General features: G+C 43.3%; 1 protein-coding gene and 1 long non-coding RNA gene across 5 annotated transcripts in view; one reads left to right on the forward strand and one right to left on the reverse strand.

The window, feature by feature from the left end:
- Positions 1-3831: 3831 nt before the first annotated feature.
- On the reverse strand, positions 3832-5508 carry LOC114590754 (uncharacterized). The gene is made up of 2 exons (XR_003705167.2): positions 5243-5508; positions 3832-4020 (listed from the first exon to the last, which is right to left on the reverse strand). It is a non-coding gene; the product is annotated as an uncharacterized LOC114590754 (long non-coding RNA).
- The window catches only part of MYH10 (myosin heavy chain 10), a 74564-nt gene continuing 58515 nt past the window's right edge, over positions 5508-21556 (forward strand). For 3 of the 4 annotated variants that reach the window (XM_028717185.2, XM_077924324.1, XM_077924325.1), the window contains exons 1-3: positions 5699-5851; positions 11077-11449; positions 17587-17743. In XM_028717185.2, coding sequence (XP_028573018.2) covers positions 11105-11449; positions 17587-17743 — 502 coding nt within the window. In that variant the 5' untranslated portion in view covers positions 5699-5851; positions 11077-11104. Of the gene's footprint in view, positions 5532-5698; positions 5852-11076; positions 11450-17586; positions 17744-21556 lie in introns of those variants that run through there. The other variant, XM_028717186.2, reaches the window with a different exon arrangement.

Here is a 21556-nt window from a genome sequence, read left to right on the forward strand (position 1 = left end):
AATGGAAATGCAGCAGCCCAACACATGCCTTCATTGCTGCTCTTTGATCTGTATCAGAGAACAAATCCTGGCAATGTGCTGCTAAAACTAGGTTGAATGAAACACAGAGTACTCCAGGTATGTTCACATTAGTGACTTAAAATGCAGTGAGGTCATCCCCTAACGCTGTGTTTCAAGATGCATTTGTACAGTGTTCACATCAGAGATGCGGTAGGGAAGTCTCCACCCTGTCACTGCAACCCTCCTTGCAGAACTCCTATTTATTAAGCTGTTACCTGTGCATGGCCAATGGCAGTCTCAATTGTATGCACCTGGCTTAAGCATGAAATGAATGTGGCTCAAGTTCTCTAATTGGATTGAAGTTGGTTTGGGAAAACACACATCAAACAGCTGCATATATCAAGAAACTACAGGTTAGATATGGATTGTGGCTAACACTATGTGCATGTGACTTCAAAAACTAGAAGTGGGAATGCACTGGAAGTGGAGTAAGCATGTGAACATATACTCTATCACCCTGTTGTCATTTTTGGTTGATGGTTTTCACCTGTATCATTACAAAATTTATGAACTGTTGATGGTTTTAAATTTTACGTGGTCCAGCATCTATTTTATTTTTGCCTGCAATTCCCCTTTGTGACTGTGTTGATTTACTGTCATGTTCCTCATTTGACTACGTATGCAGAGCATTACTTAATTATTGCTTTAAAAATGTATGGCTCAGAAACACCTATGCTGCTAGACTTTATAATGTTCTTAACGAGTCTACTTTGATGGTTCAGTGTACTGTAAAACATAGGAGCCAACTCCTAGGGGCAAGCCCCCCCCCCCCAGTTGATAGGAATTGCCATTCAAATAGTGTGTGTTCATCGTGCCATGTGATTATGTGCGGTGGGGCTTATCTGCCCTCCCATATTTTATTCAAGTTGGCACCCCTGCTGTAAAATCAAATCACATACTCTCCTGCTACCCATGCAATCTAACAAGAAGCATGGTTGAAAAATGTATCCACAGAATGGTCTTCCCTCTTATGCTTTTGTCTCACTTTTACTTGGGGCTACTGGCAAGATTACTAGTCATCTATGGTCTTTTGTGGGACACCTGAAAAGACAGAGGACCATCTCTCTCATCTTTTTCTCTCTGAGGGACCTAGCCGCCATGAGCAGGGCATGTTTAGGCACACTGCGGACACAAGTGCTGTTTTGGACAAAGTATGTGAAGAGCAAGTTTCTGAGTGCAAGAACTGAACTCCAGTCACCCCACAAAGCAAACTTTCACAAAAGTCATAGCCATATATCAGCACAAGGCATTTAACAAAACTTGGATCCCTCATTCTTTTCTAAGCTCTTTATCTCCAATACACTCCCTGTCAGTTAGTTTCAAATTTAAGCGTAATCCAAAGGGATTTTGCTGTTGGCCTCCAGGTTCTGTATGATGGTGTTGGCACTGGAGGGTGCTAAGAAGGAAATGTGAAAACAGTTGGGAATGGAAAGAGTTCTTTGGTCCGCTGTTGCACAGACTTGTTCTCCCCACCATATATGACCAAATCCATTTCTTCAAGGAAGTAAAAGGAGCCACACCACCGGCTCCCCTGCTTCTGCAAAATCTTGCTCTATTTAGGTTATAAATCCAGCTGGCTTCCATTCCAATTGTAGACAGCAAAAAAACTCCTACTAAAGTCAAGATTATAATATAATCTATCATTTGAGAGCACATAAAAAATGGAGAAAGCAAGCCCTTGTCTCAGCCCACATCTTCTTTCCTTTTAAGAATGCTTAATTTTTAAAAACATATATATTGTTTGTTTCCATTGTTTAATTAGTTTCCATTGCTTTAACCCAAAACAGTGATATTACTTGACATTAAAGGAGAATAATGTTCACAGAAAATCCTATGAAAGTTCAGGGCTGGGGGGCAAAGATGAATCAAGACTACTATTATTTAGAATAGTGCTTAGTATTCAAAGTACTTCACATACATTCACTTGTTAAAATATTTACAACCCTCTGTAAGGTAGATCAGTGTTGTTAGTTCCATATCATGGGTGGGAGACGCGAGTTCAAGAGTGCTTTAAGAATACATGGCGAATTCATGGTTGACACAATATTTAAACCTAGGACTTTCTTATTTGCAGCATAGAGTGATGCCCAACTAAGTCGTAGGCAGAGTTGGGACTTAAGGTTACTTAATTCCACTGATTTCAATGGGTGTATTCTGCATATAACTAGTGATGGATTACAGTGTAATCCTATGCATGCTTCCTCAGAAATAACCTCCCTGTGTTCACTGGGGCTTACTTCCAAGCAAGCCTATGTAGAATTACAAATTTACTAAGAAAGTCTCACTGAATTCAACGAAGCTTACTATTCCCAGGTAGGTGAGTATAGAATGGTTCAACAACCTATGGTATGTTGAAAGGATGGCGAAACAGGCACACAAAGTGAAAGAAGTGGCAGAAGACAGAAAAAAGAGCAATTGTAAAAGGTGTAGTTCCCCTTTTGTCAGTTATAAGGAGCAAGTTTTAAGTTGGGATTGATACAATAAATTAATATTGATTGCCTTATATTTACAGTGCTTTAGTACAAATTTGATACGTATTTATGTGAATAGAACTAAAGGAATATAATTTTTAATGCTTTCTACATTTATGCTCTTACTATGAAGAATGTATTATATGTTGTATGTCTGTTCATGTATGCATAATTTAAAATTATTTAAAATGAGGAAGAAATAGCTTAGGTAGCTTTTACCACATCAGTTTTGCTCAACCCTACTCATTTCCTTTTCTTAAGTGCTGATCTCTGGCCACCTTTCTTCCAGATCTGAAGAATCTGTTCAAAGCTCTGTTGCAAATGAGCTTTGAAGCCCTGGCTGGTCTGAGTCAATTTTGCTGTTTAGTTTTTTGTATTTTTCCATTTTTCAGTACTGTATTTTAAATTGTACACCCTTAGCAGGAAAATGCCATATATGTGCAGTAATACATAAGTAAATAAACACTTTCTATGGAAGAAAACATTCTCCTAAGCCATAAACCGTACACTTTTTGACACCTGTTGAAAACATTCTTGTTTAGACAAGTCTACCAAGATGCTAAGAAAGTTGAGATAATTTTGTTTTAGTATTTTAACTTTGGTAGGTTTTAAAGCACTGTTGTATTTTAATTTTTTTTTTTTTGCTTTATCTTTTTGTAAACCATTTCATGGGTTCCCCCCCCTCCTTCAATCATGCGATACATACATTTTATTGCATAAAAGAAGAAAATAAACAAGTGTCAGCTCCCTCTTCTTTTTAAAAACTGTCACAAAGACATCTCACAGCAGCCTGAATTATCCCTTTTTCACTCTACAGTGAAAGAAGGACCTGCCTTTAAAGGTTTCAGGTTCTTTCTTCAAATAACCTAAGACCAGGGCTTTTTAACCTGGGGTTCATGGATTGAGGAGTTTCAGCAAGTTTCAACTGGAAGCCAACAAATCCCCCAATGCAATAAAATAAATTACCGTACTTTTCAGTGTATAAAACTAGGTTGTTGTTTTTTACTTTAACATAAGGTTTAAAATATGGGGGTGTCTTATACATGGATAGTGCATATGCCCATTTTCTAAATTTGGGGTCACCAAAAGTAGGGGGTGTCTTATGGGGGTGTCTTATACACAGAAAAATACGGGATATGCAAAATTTTGTATTTTTGTGCATTTTTTCTGAGATCCATAGCTTTCAGCAGATTCTCCAAGGGGTCCATGACTAAGAAAGATTAAGAACCATTGACCTAGACTTTCAAAAGACAGGACTTAGAATGTTCTGGATCTCCATACAAACATTCCAGTACAGAAGTTAATTCTGGGTTAAAAATCCAGCACCCATAAATTATTGGCTTTATTTTTAAAAGCAAATTTTAGTCCATATGTTTGCAAACAGAGGCTTCAAAATGTGATGGGAAGTGGGAGCGGCTCTCAGAGCTGGGGTCCAAGTAGAATTCCAGACTGGTGCTTCTACGTTCTGTATAGGACCATACCTCTTCCCCTAATTAGAAACAGCAAAACACATTATGAGCATATACAAACATTTGTATCAGTTATTGAATTATTTTTCTTGATGGAGAATTTGCCTTTGTTCTTTTGAAGTTGCACTATATACATTAACCCTGTTAATGAGTTTCACCTGATCAGTCTCCTTAGCACCAGATCCAATTAGCCCTGTGAACTCTCTCAGTGACCTCAAGTCCTCTCCAGATACATTCAGAAGCCAGCCTTGCTGTTGCTGAACTGAGATTACAAAGTATGATCACTGGATTTTAAAAATAAACTTTTTGGCGTGCGCACAAACACAGAGTTTCCCGCCACTCTGCATTTAATTATCAGTAGCATTCGGAACAAATTGGTTAAACCTGTAGAATATCATGCAAGAAAAGCATGTTATGGTTAAATGGTGATCGATCACTCACTTAACGTCAAAGTGTCCGTGTCTAGTTATTGGCAATATACTATGTGCATGTGTGGTATGAACGTGAACTGGCAGAGAATGAGTGTAGCTGTGAGCAGCAAAAAGCAGAGGGTGGAGCCGAGGCCATGAGATATCAGAGGTGTGAACTCAGTTCCTGGTGGGTGTACAATCATTCTACACAGACCCTCAAGACTGGGGGGGGGGGGGGGGTTGTTGCATAGGGAATGGGCGAGGGAAAGCTATTTACATGACGTTATTTGTACTGCAGTCTTTGCAGAAAACCACCTCCCAGATGAATGAAAGGGTAGTTTTCCATGAGAAAGGGAGTGGTTCTTTAAGCCATCTAATTCACTGAAGGAATGCAATGCAAAAAGCATTCCCTCAGGTTTGAGGGAAGTGGTCAGCATGGACGATGTGTAGAGGGGTCTGTAAGAGGGAGGGAAGGAGGGAGTCAATGCAGGGTCTGGATTTGCTACAACGCCACGGCCTATGCGGCGGGTGGGGCGCGGCGCGCATCGTACCCCAAGGCCTCAGCGCTTGGGGTGACTCTTCTCCCGCAACGCTACACGCAGCACCACAGGATGGGCAGCCCGCTACACGCACCGCGCTAGTGCATGTCCTAATTACACCAGCCACGCTGTAGGCACGCAGAGAGGGAGGAGGGCGATGGCGCGCGCGGCAACTGCAGCTGCTTGCAGATGCATGCGGCGCAAGTGGGCGGGGTGCTGCTACATGCGACACATGCACCCCAGCGGGAGCAAAGGCTGCAGCGCTACTTGGCCGCACAGCGCGCGCGCATTACCCCGGCCGCTGCACCTGACCCCGCGCGGCGCCACTCTGGTCCGGGCTCGCTTTGACCTCGGCGAGGAAAGGAGGAGCAGCAGCAGCCGCCGCCGCCGCCGCAAAACGGGACAACCGCAGCCGTCCAATGTCCCGCCTCTATTCCAATACGCTCGGGTGACAAGCGTAAAGCCCCCACACTGGAAGGGCTGCTTCCCTTTGATGGGCAGAGGCAGCCAGCCAATCCGAGGCCTCGCAAAGGGTCGGTGAAGCGGGAGGAGATGGAATTTCGGACGAGAAGCTTTGCGAAGGTTGCTATGAGCCTGGCTTGGACGGGGGTGGGTCTAAAGGGAGAGACCAATAGGCGGCGAGGAAGGACGCCGATAGGCGGGCGAGGCGACCAACGGGGCAGCCCAGCAACTTTCTTTTCTTCCCACCCTATTGGTGGGCGGTGCCAGAGAGGAGGTGGGGAGTGCTCGGTGTGGCGCTAAAGGCGCCGGGAGCGGGGGCGGGGCGGGTAGTGCGGAGTCGGTTCGAGCGCGCGCGCGCTGGGGGGAGAGGCGGCTCCGCAGACAGCGGACCAGCTTGAGCGGCCGAGAGGACAGCGCGGGCACGCGCGCGCGGAGAAGAGGTGAGGCGTGCAGGGAAAAGAAGGAGCGGGGAGGAAGCCGGGGAAGCTGCGGGTGCCCCCCTCTCTTTCCCCCTCCCCCACATTTTCCCGCCTAGCCTGGACGAGATGGGGAGGGGGGAGGCGAAAGCAGCGGGGTCTCTGCTCCCACCTAGACGGGGGGGGGGCGGTCCTCCTCCTCCTCCCCGCTTGCCTCGCCTTCATCTTCAGGCGCCCTCCCCTCCCACTCCACCTTCTGAGGGAGGTGCGCGAAAGGAATACCCCAACGTTCCCCCTCCTGGGAAATGCAACTGAATGGGGTTCGCCTGTAATGGTCTCCCACCTCCCGTCCTTTCCCTTCCCCTCCCTTGCAGCGCGCTGCATGCGCGCCGGTGCAGACGTATCCAAAAGGGCTGCCTGTTCGGGGCCCGGGTCGCCGAAAAGCGCACGTGTCCCTTTGTTTAAGGGATGGGTGGGATTTCTTGACGGCGTGGGGTAGGGGGAACGGTTGAAGCCAGAGGGGTAGGCATCGGTTTAGTCCGTACGCGGCTGAGGTTTCGGTAGCATCCATCTCTGGGGGCCGTATAGGGTTGGGGTTAGGGGCGCTAGCCTCTCCCGCCCTCCCGCTGCCTTTTCTGTGGCCGGTAGGAAGGCGCCGGTTAGCCGTAACCCCGTTTTTCCAAATAATCTCCCTGCCCAATGAAGAGGTCTTGACGCCCTTCCGTGGGTTGGCGGCGTCTGTTTCCTTCCATCTTCCCGGTGAGGACTGGGAAGTTGTCACGCAGCCCTTTTGTCCTTCACCGTGGGTGCTGGTCACAACTGGTTCCAAACTTGGGAGCTCCTGCCACTTAAATTTCGAAACTACCGGCCAGTTCACAACAAGCACGCAAAACTGCTTGACCTAGTGGGCTACGTAGCATTGTTCTGTTCCTCGTGTGAGATGCTCCAGGTGTATGTAAGATGCTTCAATGTCCTTGAAATGGCTGCACGGAACCTCTAAAACCTCGCCCCACCCATCGTTTATTCTACTCTTCTCTTATTCTAGTCACTGTTGTCTGATGATGTGAAAAGAGTGATGTAGCCTGACAAGTGATTTTTTTCTTAACACTTGGTGCTAGTTTCTCTGAATGGCAAACAACAGAGGTCCTATCCAACTGTGTGACAAAGTAAGGTTGCCCAGGTAACCTATTTGGGAGCACACACACCCCTCCGCCATGTGACTGTATTCTTCCAGACCTTAATGTTGATTCCTTCTTTGCTTTGCTCTGGATTCTAGAAACTAGCTGATGCACTCACCTGGAATATTGGTTGTATGTTGGTTGCAGGGTGCTGGTCGGCTACTTTGTTGTATTAGAATGACACCTGGGCCTGCTTTGGAGTTCTAGCTTTAACCTAGAAAGGAAAACTAAATGCCTATCAATTTGCTGTGTTACATACATACATACACACACGCATAGGGCAGCTGGAAGTATAGGGCCCCTGCTAGAATAATACTGCTATAGATGTTTCCATGTGTTTTCAAAGGTGCCATCTTGATTTCAGTCAAATTTGTCTGTAGCGTCTGTAGAGCTAGTGGCTCTTACTTTGGGCATGACTTATTTGGGTTCTAGCTTCAATAGGAGCAATTTCACTTCTCCTTATTTTCCTTCTTGGAACCTTCTTTTGAGCAGTTTATTCTAAAGCACTATTCCTCCTTAGCTGTGCTTACTGTAGTCATTTCTTGGTCTACTGATGTGAATTCATCTGGTCTGCAGCAAGTAAGGCAGGCTGCTTCATGGCCCTCTGGTGGATTGAATGACTTCACACTTTATTCAGCTATAGTAACTTATCAGTCTGACATGTAGGTGTCTCCCTTGAAGGAGAATAGACTTCAATGGGTTGCATTCAACTAACTTGTACTCAATGTAGACCCATTGAAATGAATGCCCGTGATGAAGTTGGGTCCATTCTGAGTAAAAGTTAGTTGAATACAACCCAATGCATGCATCATTCTTAAAACTGCCTCCTTTAAAATGGGTGTTGGATTGTTATACTTCATTTTAAATGGTGAGAGGCTTAGGCTGGGTTAGGACTCTTAATAAAAATTGTTCCAGGATGGTGGTGAACAAGTCAGCACAAATCAGCCACCCAGCAGAGAATACTGCGACCTGTTTGTCTAGAGCAGTGCAGGATATGTTATTAACCTGCATGCTGGAATGCATGGCAATATTTGTAAATGAATATTACGTTGGGCAACTTTATTTTTATTTTTTGGTAATCTTTACAAAAGTGTTGTCCATTATAATAAAATGATTTATATGCTAAAAAATAGGATAGCACACACTTGCATTTGGAAGGCATCCTAGCAAGACATAATTGCACGATACCTACTTAACACATCATGAATTTTATCTTTCATGGGGAGAATTAACATTTTAACTTGCTTGACCATGTTTTTAGACAAAGCAAGGTTGGATTGGATATAGTAGTTACGCAATGCATCAAATAAATCAATGAAGCAGTATATTTCCTTAACTTTAGATAGTGTCCTCTTCACTGTTAAATTTGATATATTTCAAAACATTACCAGTTGCATCAAATCTGAACAACTGCCCTTTGATTGCCTTACTGTTCCAGGATCAGTAAAACTTTGGTTCAGCTCCAGAGCACATCCAAGTGAATTTGTTTGCTGGCATTTTGTGTCTGTAGTAAGTTTCAGGTAACTTATTATTAAAGGAAATGCACAGCACAGAACTTCATTTTACTTGGTCTCTTAAGTTTCTGCCTAAATTTCTTAAACTTGATTCTATGCTGACAATATATTTCTAAATGCTTGTCTTGGCTATGGCGGAAATAATGTAATTTCATTAAAACTGCTGTAATTGATTATTTTCAGAAGTATTACTTATTCTGCTATGGATTAACATTCCCATGTTTATGTTCCAGTATTACACATAGTCTCAACATTTATTTTGCAGTCATAGCTACTAACTTGCATTTTATGTCACCTATGCTTAAGTGCCATGCTAAAGTTATGCTGATCACTATTTCTAGACTTATGACCAAGCAGATCTGAGTTTAGGAATTTTATTCAAGTGATTCGCCTGAAGATTTAAGTATGGCTGGTATTACAGCATTGGTGGGGAACCTTTGCTTTTTTTGGTCAACAGCCGCATGCTGGTAGTCGGAATGGATATGCCAAAGCCAAAAGTACACAGGACCGGGGGGGGGGGGGGGGGGCTTTCCTTTCTTTCTCTGAAACCACAATCTATTACTCCCCGCCCAGCTGGCTGCTAAAGGAGGAACTGATTACTTTCCCCAGAGAAGCGGGTAGTTTTTGTAATTAGGCTCAGGGCTGTAGGTTACCCATAAGGAATAATTTTGTATCAAAAGAAGGATTAGAGCAGTCATAGGCAAACTCGGCCCTCCAGATGTTTTGAGACTACAACTCCCATGATCCCTAGCTAACAGGACCAGTGGTCAGGGATGATGGGAATTGTAGTCCCAAAACATAGGGAGGGCCGAGTTTGCCTATGCCTGGATTGGAGAGTTAAAGATCCTAGGTTAATTGAGTATCTTCATTCAGAGGAAAAGGTGCTAGGATGAGAATACTTGTTTTAAGTTGATTGCGCATCTCCATCCAAAAACCCCCTGAACTAAGGTTCAGACTGCTAAATGGTTTCTCGGAGCTCCTCTTTACCCATCCCATTGAAGACTTAGGGCCTGCTGGAAGACAGAATGAAAGGAAACATTTTTTCTATCACTCTAGTCCAGGGTCACTTGAAGGACAGTAAACAGCATGCTGGAAATGTGGTATTATAGTTCTTCCAGGTGAGAAGGATGGGGAACACCCCTAAGTTCCTCAGCGTTTATCAGGCCTGCTATGGATGGAATCTTTACTTTTGTTACATTGGAATTTTGCCCTTTGAAATCTCCAATCCACCTCTTCTGTCCAGTGTTAGAAACTCAGATATATAAGCTAGGTGCCAAATGGCACCTTAAACCTAGGTTACAGTCGCCACAATGGACTAGGAGGTTGGGCCAGATTGCTTGACTGTAGCTTGCTCTTACAACAGTTCACTTGTCTCAGTATGCAAGAAGTAGAAAAACACACAGTGGAAATTCACTCTGGACTAAGGCAGAGGTTTTTAAACGTGTGTTTGCCAGAACACGTTTCATGGTGTCCAGAAATCTCAAGGTAGTTGCAGTTGGACATATGCCAGTAGCAAAATGTGCCTGGCGGTTGGGGAATTTCGAACACTGCTTCTGTTTGCTACCGTCTTCCAGCAGAGCCTAGCTGGTAACTCAGCTGGTTTATCCTCCTTCAGAAGTTGCCGATGCTTCTTATTATGTATTGGACAGGTAGTTGTGAAACTACTGAATGCACTGACAGATGTGGAGCTGTCATGGAGTGGTAATCGATTATTTCTGTTACTGCACCAAAAACAAATTGTACAGTACTAAATATAACTTTATAAAGTTAAAGCCATTCTATACAGAAACTGGTATCCTACATCAAAGTACTTTGGCATAAGAAAGTGCAGTGTAGTGTACATGTTTCATTGAAAATAAGCCCCGTAGAGTTGAATATTTGTCCCTAGCTTAAATGTTTATAAGATTGCAGCCTTTGGTTTGACTGGACCGTTAAGTTCAATCAACTGGAGTTTGTCCACAGACAGCTTTCTGAGTCATGTGGCCAGCATAACTAAAACGCATCTGGTGCAATGGGACACCGTGATGGAAGCCAGAGCACATGGAAACGCTGTTTACCTTCCCCTCGACTCTGGTACCTATTTATCTACTGGTGCTGTTATGCTTTTGAGCTGCTAGGTTGGCAGGAGCTGGGCCAAAACAATGGGAGCTCACCCCGTTGCATGGATTCAAACTGCCGACCTTACGATGAGCAAGCCCAAGAGGTTCTGTGGTTTAGACCACAGCGCCACCTTTGTCTTGGTGGACTGCAGTGTCAGTGCGTTGAAAGTAAATGGGAAAAGCAAGCCAAAATGCAGATACTTGCATGGCTACAGATGGGGCTCTTACTAAGCAAGCATGAGCATTACATTGGAGCAAATATGCTTTCTTACAGAAATGGCCTGGTTTCATAGGATGTTTCGCTTTCATAAGTACCCATTTCTGCAGAATCTGCTAAATCCCCTATTTGGGTATACATCCTTGAGATTATTCAGTGCTCTAGCTATAGAATCTGCTGAGTTTGAGAAACTCGTGTATTAATAGTGACTGCTACTTCTGTTTTCATTTTTTCCCCCTAGGTTGCAGTTATTTGTTAATTCCCTCAAGATGGCGCAGAGGATAGGACAGGAGGACCCTGAGAGATATCTCTTTGTGGACAGGGCAGTAATCTACAACCCTGCTACACAGGCTGACTGGACTGCTAAAAAACTTGTGTGGATTCCTTCAGAACGTCATGGCTTTGAAGCTGCAAGCATCAAAGAGGAGAGGGGAGATGAAGTGCTGGTTGAACTGGCTGAGAATGGGAAGAAAGCGGTTGTCAACAAAGATGACATTCAGAAGATGAACCCTCCCAAATTTTCTAAAGTGGAAGACATGGCAGAATTAACCTGCTTAAATGAGGCCTCTGTTCTACATAATTTGAAGGACCGATACTACTCTGGGCTCATTTATGTAAGTAATAATTATTTGACTGGCCTTTACCGGACCATGGAGCCACCAACAACAGCTTCCTTATTGACTGAAATGTGAAAAAGTACCTGTATCTTTTTTTAATGCCAGCCTGATGTTGTGTACAACTTGTAACTTGATCCATAGTGTGGTTAGGGTTCTGATAATCGCCCTACTTTTTCTTATTAGATAGTCTGTGGCTCTTGATACTTTTGACTGTGGGGTAGTGATAAGGTGACCAGGACACACACACATTTTTGAATGCTTCACCATTTGTGGCCGGGAAGGCTTTGAAACTGGTCACGAACATCTCTTCATTGTGTGACTGGAACCTTTTCTTTCCAAGCTTCACTTTTGTTCTTTGATTTGGGGTGGTAAAAAAGAATGATGAGGTTTCGGCCCCTGGGCTTGGTCATAGTTTTGGGGCATAGACAAGTAGTCAGTAGCAGTCAAGAGAGGTGGCATGGGTGAAACATTGCTCTCCTACCTTCCCCAAGCATCACTATTGTTACTGAGAGGGGGAGCGACAAAGCAGCAGGGAGCTAATCTGACTCCCCCAACGCTGTGGCCTTGCCTCCCCCTCTTAGGTAACTGGCAGCAACATGCAGTGTTAGGAAGATAGGAGAGCTGACTTGCAAGCTGCTACTGCAACTGGTGAGGATATGCAGCCTTGACTTTTTCTTCCAGGGCTGTACCTGTCCTTAGAATGCGTATTCAGTGTTCAGGAGCTGGATACAGGTGAACCAACTGAAGTTGAATCTTGTGGAAGTGATGATAGCTGCCAGGTTCTGTGGCCTTTGGGAGTTTAGGATTCCTGTTCTAGATGTGGCTTACTTCCTCTTTGTCAGTCAAGTTTAGTAATCGCTATGCATATTCAGTTTTGTTGGCTGGGTTTCAGCTAGGCATTTCTTATTGTTGGATAATTCAGATCACCTTCAAAGGACCAGACACCTGTAATGTGCTCTGTGTGGGGCATGCCCCTGAAAACAGAATTTTCCACAGGCACAGAATGTGGTAGATTATCTAGGGCTGGGTTTGTTGGAACCAAATTATATCTGTGCTACGTTGCATCTGTAATTGTGTCCTGTGCACAATGCAAGGTGCTAGTTTTGACTTATAGGCATGGCTTAGGTATGACAGTGATGGCCAAATAACATGTGTTTTATTTGACTGAAAAAAGGAGCATTGTGCCCATATTTTTTCCTCCTCTTTTCACTCACGTGCCAGAATATAAAATTTTTAGGGTTTGTTAAACCACAGTCTCCCTTTATAGCTGAATCTAGAAACTGCTTTAATAAACTAGACTATGTGTGGTAATAGTTGAATGATATCGAAGACAAGTGGTCTTCACTGGTGACCCCTTACTCATGGAATACAATCCCCCAAGAAATACACATGACTTCCTCACTAGCTATTTTTAAAAAGTCTCACCATTTTTAGATTTTTATGTGTTTTGCCTTGGTGCCTCATTCCTAGTCTTCTTCCCACTATGACCGTCTATCATATTCCTTGCCAGATTGTGTATGACAATGGACATTGGGTCAATTTGCATTGGTGGACTTCTAGTTCAATGTGCCCCATCTTTCAGAATCTTATAGTGGCTGCTTGTTTGGCTTTACCAAATTAAATACAAATATGCCCCCTTTTAAAATCACTCAACTTTCCCCCATTTTTTTTTTTAAAAAAATAGTAACAGTGGCAATATTTCCTCAACTCACCTAAATAACTCCCAAAGTCACCCTTCCACCCTTTACGTGGTTTTTGGATAACAGTAAATAACTTCACCTAAGCTTATAAATTCCTTCTCCCCTCCCTCCAATACTGAATGTAGTCAAACTATAGCAGTCTGCTGCATCCTACATACTCAAATAGCTGATTCATTCTCTTCCCCTTCCATACATTCATATGTCAAGACACAACAAGAAAACTTGAAGCTTCAGACTCCCTTCTGTCCTTCACTAATATATTTCTTACTTTCTGCTCTATTTTCTCAAGACAGAAGAAAAAGCAAGGTAGAACTACAATTGGGGGGGGGGTGCATAGGAAAGCCCAGCACAGTATCTAGAAATAACCTTAGGGTCCTGAGTTTATCCATTGGTATATCCTACATTTATCCAATACACATATTAAGAAGGTAGTAAAAGCTCAAGGGGAAAGCTGTAGCTCAATGGTAGGGCACATGCTTTGCATGTAGAAGATCCTCAGTTCAATTCCCCACATCTCCACTTCTTTTAAAAGGGGGTAGCAGCCCTGGAAAGACTTGATTTTGATCTTTAGGTGACTCTCAGTATAAAATTTCTAATGGAAATGTTTAAAATTTCAAAATCTGAATCTTTCCATGCCAGATCTGAGACTGGTAACTTATTTTGAGGTCTAGTTCAAAGTGAATAACTATAAATCAACAAAACATGTGGCATATAATTGGCACTGGCCTAGATCTTAATTTCTACACCAAGAAAAATAAGTCAACATTAATAATACCTGAAATGTTTAAATCACAGTATTGAGTTGAGTCATATTATACCACATATTCTAGGCAAAACAGTCTATGCAGCCTTCTGTTTTAGAAACACCTGAAGTGAAGAAATTCATATTTAAATTGCACTAGGAAAGGAAAATTTGTCTTTGAGCTATAAAATGGTATTTGAAAGAGGAGCTGTAGCCAAATGCAACGCCACATTTGTATTCAGTGAATCAGGAAATACTGTACTGTGGAAATTTGCCTTCTACTTTTCAAAATAAACCATGAAAATCAATACAATGCAAATTTACTTTGCACTGTGTTTTGTATCAAGTGGTTGATTTGGGCGTTTTTTGTGAGTTGTCTTAAGGGCTGCCCCCAGAGAGCTGAGAAAGTGGTAGACAGTAGGGGGTATAGGAGGAAGTGATTATGAAATTATGTGAGGTACATAAACTTTACTTTGTGACCAGAGGCCACTTTTGAGCTTCTGTAGGATGACTAGAGCAGTGTTTCCCAACCTTTTTTGGGCAAAGGCACACTTGTTTCATGAAAAAAATCTCGAGGCACACCACCATTACAGCCCCGTGACGTCAGCGCGCAGCGTCACGCCGGGAGGGACGCACGAAAGTGTAAGTTTCAATTTTTTCCCCTCCCCCTTGCCTTCCTTCTGTGCCAACCGCCAAAAAGCCAAGACTTTAGGGCAGCAGGTCGACACGGAAGAAGCTCCTACCTAAGGACAGGTGCGACGGCCGTGTCCTCTTCTGCCACACTTGGCAGCCCTGCCTCACGGTCGTGACTCCCACCCTGATTTCTCCCCGCAGGTCGAGCGGCACAGGCAGCCCAATGTGTCCAGCCCAGACACAAGCCCCGCTTCCCCACTCTAGATCCTGAATGCGACCAAGTGCTCTGGACTCCCGAGCAGGGTGGGAAAGAGGACTCGCATCTGGTAGCCTCCGGGCTCCTCGCCTGCTCGAGGGATGGCATTGCAGGCAAGCTGCCGGCCGTCGCCATCGCCGCCCCCTCATGCGAGTGGACCTGCCCGGAGTGGTGGGCCGGGGGAGGCTCGCTCTCTGTGGGGATGTGGCCCGCACGCACGGCCCCGCTTCCTCCTGCCCAGGGCTGAGCTCCTTACCCGCGATCTCGGTCTCGCGCACGCGGATCCCACTTATTCCGAAGCTCACGCCACTAGCTGGGGCTCTCACACCGTGCCAGGGCAAGGCGGCGCGGCCCACTGACGTCATCGCGGCTCGCCGCTGCCCTCGACTTCCCTGTTCCCTCCCCTCCCTCGGGTCGCCGTGGTTACCGAGGACTGCAAGCTGCTCGGGCGAGCGTGGGGCATTAAGTGGGAGAAGGAAAATTAAAATTAAAACTCGCCTGAAGGCCGCCTCTCCGGATATCTTTCGAATTTTTTAATTTTTCCCGCGGCACACCAGGCAACGTCTCGCGGCACACTAGTGTGCCGCAGAACACCGGTTGGGAAACACTGGACTAGAGACTTGATTTTATTTTAAAAAACCAAACCAGAATTCCTGCTTTGGCTATTGTGATTGTACCAGCTACTAATTTCTCTACGAATTCTTCACTTTGCAGAAGTACAGATGTACCGGACTAAACTGCTAGGATCAGTGTAAAGGACATATGCATTCTGTGATAATGAAATTATAATTAAATTGAATATAATATTTTCCACTGCTTACATGATAAGCAATTGAAAACCCTGCCAAATTCAAGCAACTGATAGCTTCCTTTTCTTGAAGAACAAGTCTTAGGTCTTATTGTTCAAAAGGGGCTAGGAATGCTGGAATGTACTCTTGACAGGGTTCCACAAATATCCACACTCCAGTGATAACTGTGACAAATTGTACCATATTTTCCTTCAGGATGCTTTGTGGGCTTTATGTAGTCTTCAAATTACTAAGCAATACTGTCTAGTGTTGTAGTAGCATTAAGTTTCAAAAATCTGCTGATAAGGAGGCATAAATAAGTATTCCCCCCACGCTACCTCAAGATACACATTCACTTTTTTTATGTGTGTACTTCAATCTATTTTTCATCTTGTTCAGTACTATTAGTTAAATCTTCACACTAACATGAGTTGTAGAACAGCGCACATGATGGTCTTCTCTTTTATTGCTTTTTAAAAATAACATTCCCATTTCTAGGCTACTTAATAGTATGGCATAGATAAACTAGCCTTGTACTTATGGAATTGAGGAGCCCGCTAGCAGAAAATATTGTTCTGTTCCTCCTTAGAAAGTGGCAGCTGACGTGAGGACCCCAAATCCTAAGAAAGTTGTAGAACAGTGCACTACTGAGGAAGGGGAATATAGGACACAGGTTTATATGCTGCTACTGCTACAGATTATATATTGTTCCTTCACTTGAGAAGAAGAATTTCAAAAAAGATATTTGGGCCTGTGTTTAATATCTTTGGCTTAAAATCTAACAAGACTCTGACTTGCCACAAATGGGGCATCTAGTTATGCAAAGAGGTACCAGCATCAGTCTTGAGACTAGAGCTTTTCCATTATCCATGCCCAGACTGCGGTTATAGTATACAGTAGGCTTGCAACTTGCACAGGGTTATTTTCAGGGGGATTGTGCATAAAGCTGGAAATCACTGATAATCAGAACAACCACAGAATTCCCCCCCCCTCCACGTGACCACCCCTACCTTTCTGAAGCTGGTGCGCCGAGTGGGCCCTGCCCCACCCGGAAGGCAGAGAGAGCTTTTAAGCCCTCTACATTGCTTATTTGGCTCTGGGAAGGTCTCATGCAGGTTCTGGAGGTTCCTGTAAGATGTCACCAGTCCATCCAAGATCCAGTAAGCAAAGTGGAGAGCTTAAAATCTTTTTCTGCACCAGCGAAATGCAACATTCTATGTGCTTGGTTGTCGTCTGAATTTTTCCTCTGCTGGTTTAAGTAGGAGGGCAAATAAACATCAGCTCCAGACCTTGTGCTGTTCCCCGCATCCCCTACGTTGACATGAGCTATAGCAGTAAACTATCTTTTGCAGCTGAAGTCTTCTAAAAGACCCACCAAGTACCTTTATTTCAATAATGCTGTAGTGTGGAACATGTCTCCCCCACTTGCTTGTTTGTATTTATGCAGGAGTGAAATGTGTGTAAGCTAACAGTACATTGTGTATGTTTCTGAACAAAACAAAAAAAAAAGCATTGAGCATTGTGTGGTTAAGGACAGAATGGATAGGAATCAGTGGCTCAGTTTGCATGTCACACTAAGCCAAATTATGGCAGTATGTGGAAGAGCAAGCATGTTGCTGCATATTTAGAAAATAACAAGCATCTTTCTGTTCCTGCTAGGTATGTGGTTTGACAACCACAAGATGTAAACCAAAAGCAAACCTTGGTTGCAGGACAAACCATAGTTTAGACAATCCATGAGGCTGGGTTCATGTGTAATTCTAATCCAAACCATGGCTTATTTTCCAACAGTGCAGTAGGAGTGAAGTAGCCACTATTTTATAACTCTGCACCTGCATGCTTTCCTGTTCACTCTTAGCCACAGTTTAGCATCGTGAAAGATTAGCACCCAAAGATAATGGGGGGAAAGTTTTATTTATTTAACAATAAGTTAAAAATATTAAACAGTAGTACATACAGGTTAGGTTAATGCAGGTTGGGAGAGACTAATCAACTTTTCTTCCCCCTCCCTGTAGACATACTCCGGGCTCTTCTGTGTAGTCATAAATCCTTATAAGAACCTCCCAATTTACTCTGAGAACATCATTGAAATGTACAGAGGAAAGAAACGCCATGAGATGCCTCCACATATTTATGCAATATCCGAATCAGCATATCGATGCATGTTGCAAGGTAAGATGCACACTTTAAACGTAGAGTGTTAAGTATGCAGCTGGGAATCATTTTCGGTATCTGCCTATTCATATGCTACATTTGCACCTTTCTGTCGGTAAAACTGACCTGTTTATACTTTCCCAATGACTTCATAGGTTATTTGATATATCCATACCGTGGCTACCAATGAAAGTTATTAAGGTAGCTACCAGTATATTTAAAAAAATGTTACGAATCACATTGGAGACATCCTAAATATGGAATTCACAAATTTTGCCTACTGCACAGATGTTTCAATCAGTTTGTATGCCATATTGTTAAATATAGAAACACCCAAATAATGCACTATAGAGTAAAATGTTACTCTACCTACCACATCTTGCTAAGTTCTCAATTACCCAAATACCACTGTCTGACAAGTTCTTCGATGGTGGTTAAATTAATTAAAACCTCAGATGAATTATTTCTCCCCCTCCAAGCTTTTTAGTGAGAACTAATTCTGAAACTGACAATGGGGAGGGAGGGGTGAACCCTAGGTGTGAAGGTGCAAATTGTCAAACTTCATATTTCCCTTGCTACTTGAGGAGTTGGATGCATGGCTTCTGTTTCATGCATGGGATGCTGTGAAAAATGGCTACAAGAAGATTATGCTACAGCATTTTCAGGGTTTCTGCACTCTTCAAAGTGTTGAATACGTAGCCGGGAATCATTTTCAGTATCTGCCTATCCATCTATCTATATGCTACATTTTCACCTTCCTGTTGGTAAAACTGACCTGTTTCACTTTTCCCTTGGCCTTCATAGGTTGTGGTTATTTGATATATTTATACTCTGCCATCTTAAGAACTTCAGTTAGTAGGCAGCTAATATAATTAAAATATAATGGGGAAGACTTTTTAGGGCACCACACAAACACACACACACACACACACAGAGAGAGAGAGAGAGAGAGAGAGAGAGAGAGAGAGAGAGAGATCTAGTTCTTGGATTTTCCAATTGCCATTGTGCAACTGAATCCTCTGACCTGGAAATGGCTGCAGAAGTACTAGATGTTAAGTCCTTTGCAAGTCTGGGCTACCCCACTGTTCAAAGCCTATTGGTGGTACTCAAATATTCTGCCTTTTTATCTATCCTTTCAGGGTTATGAAATAAAACTTTGACTCGACTTAACTGGCCAGGGGTCCTTTATGTTTACCTGTTAAAGAAAACTACATGGAAGTAATGGGTATCACTTTGAGATACTGGTTTTCGCCCTGATGTTTATCATTTTTATGATTTTTAAAATTGAGTTGTATTTGTCATTTTCCCATGCATTCTCTCAGTTTGGAGAGATCCTTTTGGAAAGCTTCACAACACTGCTTTGTTTTAACCACCCTGAACAATTTACCACCATCAACAAACTTGGCTACTTCCCTGCTGACTCCCAACTCTAGATAGTTTATGAACAAGTTGAAAAGCACAGGTCCCAGTGGCGATCCTTGGGGCAGAGGGACTCCACGTTCTACACTCGAAGAGATGCTTAGTACTTACTTATGGAAGACTTTGCAGACTAAATGAAACCACTTGCAGAAAATTTGCCCCTTGGGGGCTTCCACTTCTCGCTAATCACATTGTTATCCCTGGAGTTTGTCAGCAGAATCTTTTATGAATGGTTAAATTGCCTTAATAGACATTAATGCATTAAAGACTGTTAGCATGATGTTTAACATTAATTGGAGCCCTCAAGTTTTGGCCTCTCTCAAATGGGAAATGGGAATAAATTTCAGGCAATAGGCTTTGAGGAGATAATTCTGTTCCATGACTTCACTGCCAAGTGAAGAAAGGACTGGAGAATGGAGCACTTGGCAGCTGTTGTGCTTTAACACTTGGCATTATTAAAACTACAGTTGTTGCTTCTGGTACATGAAAGGCAGAGCATTGAAAAGCTGTGCGCTCTGCCTCCAGGACTGGGGACACGTGCATGATTTATTTATATATCAAACAATTTATATACTTCTTAACTACAGTCGTCTCTTAAGTGGTTTGCAGGAATACAGTGCAAAAATTATAAATTGGTCAAAACTATAAAATCAAACCTCAATTACAATGCCTGCTGGAATAATAATAATAATAATAATAATAATAATAATAATAATAATAATAATAAAGTCTTCAGTAGGCACCAGAAGTTTTTTTGGGGGGGGGGGCGGGGAATGGTGGCGGTGGCTGCCTGACATTAACTGGAAGGGAGTTCCATAAAATGGGGCCAGTAATACTAAGTGTACAGCTCCTGTTGAATACCAACTATGGATTTGAGCCATGGTGGACCACTAAAAGTGACTCCCACAAAGACCTCAGTGATCATGCAGGGACACAAGGAATTCGGAGAGAAGCAGTCACACTGCTCTCTAGGTATCCAAGCCTTCAACTTAGGCGGGAGTAACCACTGAGGGGAGAGTTTGAAGAATCTTCTGAATTACATTAGGGATGATTTGTGCTACTCTTTTAAAGGCAGACTTAACTAAGCTGCTTGCGTCTTGAGGACAACTTCTGTGCTTTTAAAATTGGTACCACTGCGTTGAGGGTCATTTAGGCCACTTGTTCTGTTTGGGGGAGTGGAGGAGTTTGGGGGGGGGATTTCCATCTCACACGGTGTCTAGCTTCCTGGGGGGAAATTAAATTTGGACAGTGTGCTGGTGATTACTAGATTTTCTCAGAATTTACAGGAAAGTTGAGAAAAACCAAAATTCTACTAAAAAATGGATGCACCCTATTTTGCATCTGCATATCAAAATTGCGAAACTGGAGGGGGTTTCAGCTTGAGCTACTGCAAAGCATCTGAAAATTGGCACTCTGGTGTAATAGGGGAAGTATCTGCACTTTAAAGTAGGCATGGAGGCCTCAGGTTTCTTGTGGCATATATGATGTCTAGAATCCTCATCTAGCGTAGGCCGCTATGAGAGGAATCTAGTTACATCCAGAAAATACACCACAAAATTTAGGAAGTCATATTTGCAGCTCCCCAAATTTCCTTACAGGTTCGATCGGGATGGAGTTCAAAATGTATTGTCAATTGTGGGGGGTTTCCTTCCTCCAGTATTCAGTAGTACTAACATACAGGTGAGGTTTGCTAAACTCTCTCACTGGCCTAACTCAGTTGTTCTGCTTGTTCCTGTAAGTTTGGCCTGATTCATACTGTATTGATATGCTTGTTCTTCAAAACTATTCAGTTCTTATTGTATTCCTAGCTTTCCAGCTAGCTGAAAGTTTGCAGAAGGGCCTACGGTGTTTGGGTTTCTTTTCTTTTTCTTCATTTTGCCGTTCTTCCTACTTTATCTTCCTTGCGCTTTGAATGGGTTGCAGTTGTGCTTCTGTCAAACTGCCAGCCCTGCTAAAGCCTCACTTAGCTCTTCATGGGACTTGGACAGACCCAAGAGTTGGTAAACAAAGTCTGCTTTTATAAAATTTAATGATAGTGTTGCAGCGGATTAGAACAAGACGGGTTTCTTAAGTGTGCAGGGAAGAACTGGGAAATGTCAGATGAATTGTGCCTTTGTCATATGCAGGAAGTGGAGCAGGAGTCTGGCTATTCTCTTCGAACTGCTGCATCAACTGTGTCTAACAGTAAATTCAGTCAAGTTGAATGTTCGTTTTCAAGGTCTTTGTGCCGTGCTGTGTGTGGGATATCCTAGAGCAGGGGCTGGGAAGCAATGGCCCTCCAGGTTTTGTTGGACTCCATCTCCCAGCAGCCCCAGGGGCACGTTCAGGGGAGTGATGGGAGTTGGAAACCAACTACATCTGTAGAGCTTTGGCCCAGAAACTGATAACCTTATCCTCTATGAATTTGTCTAA

Source organism: Podarcis muralis, chromosome 2, assembly GCF_964188315.1.
Source record: "Podarcis muralis chromosome 2, rPodMur119.hap1.1, whole genome shotgun sequence".
Lineage (NCBI taxonomy): Eukaryota > Metazoa > Chordata > Lepidosauria > Squamata > Lacertidae > Podarcis > Podarcis muralis.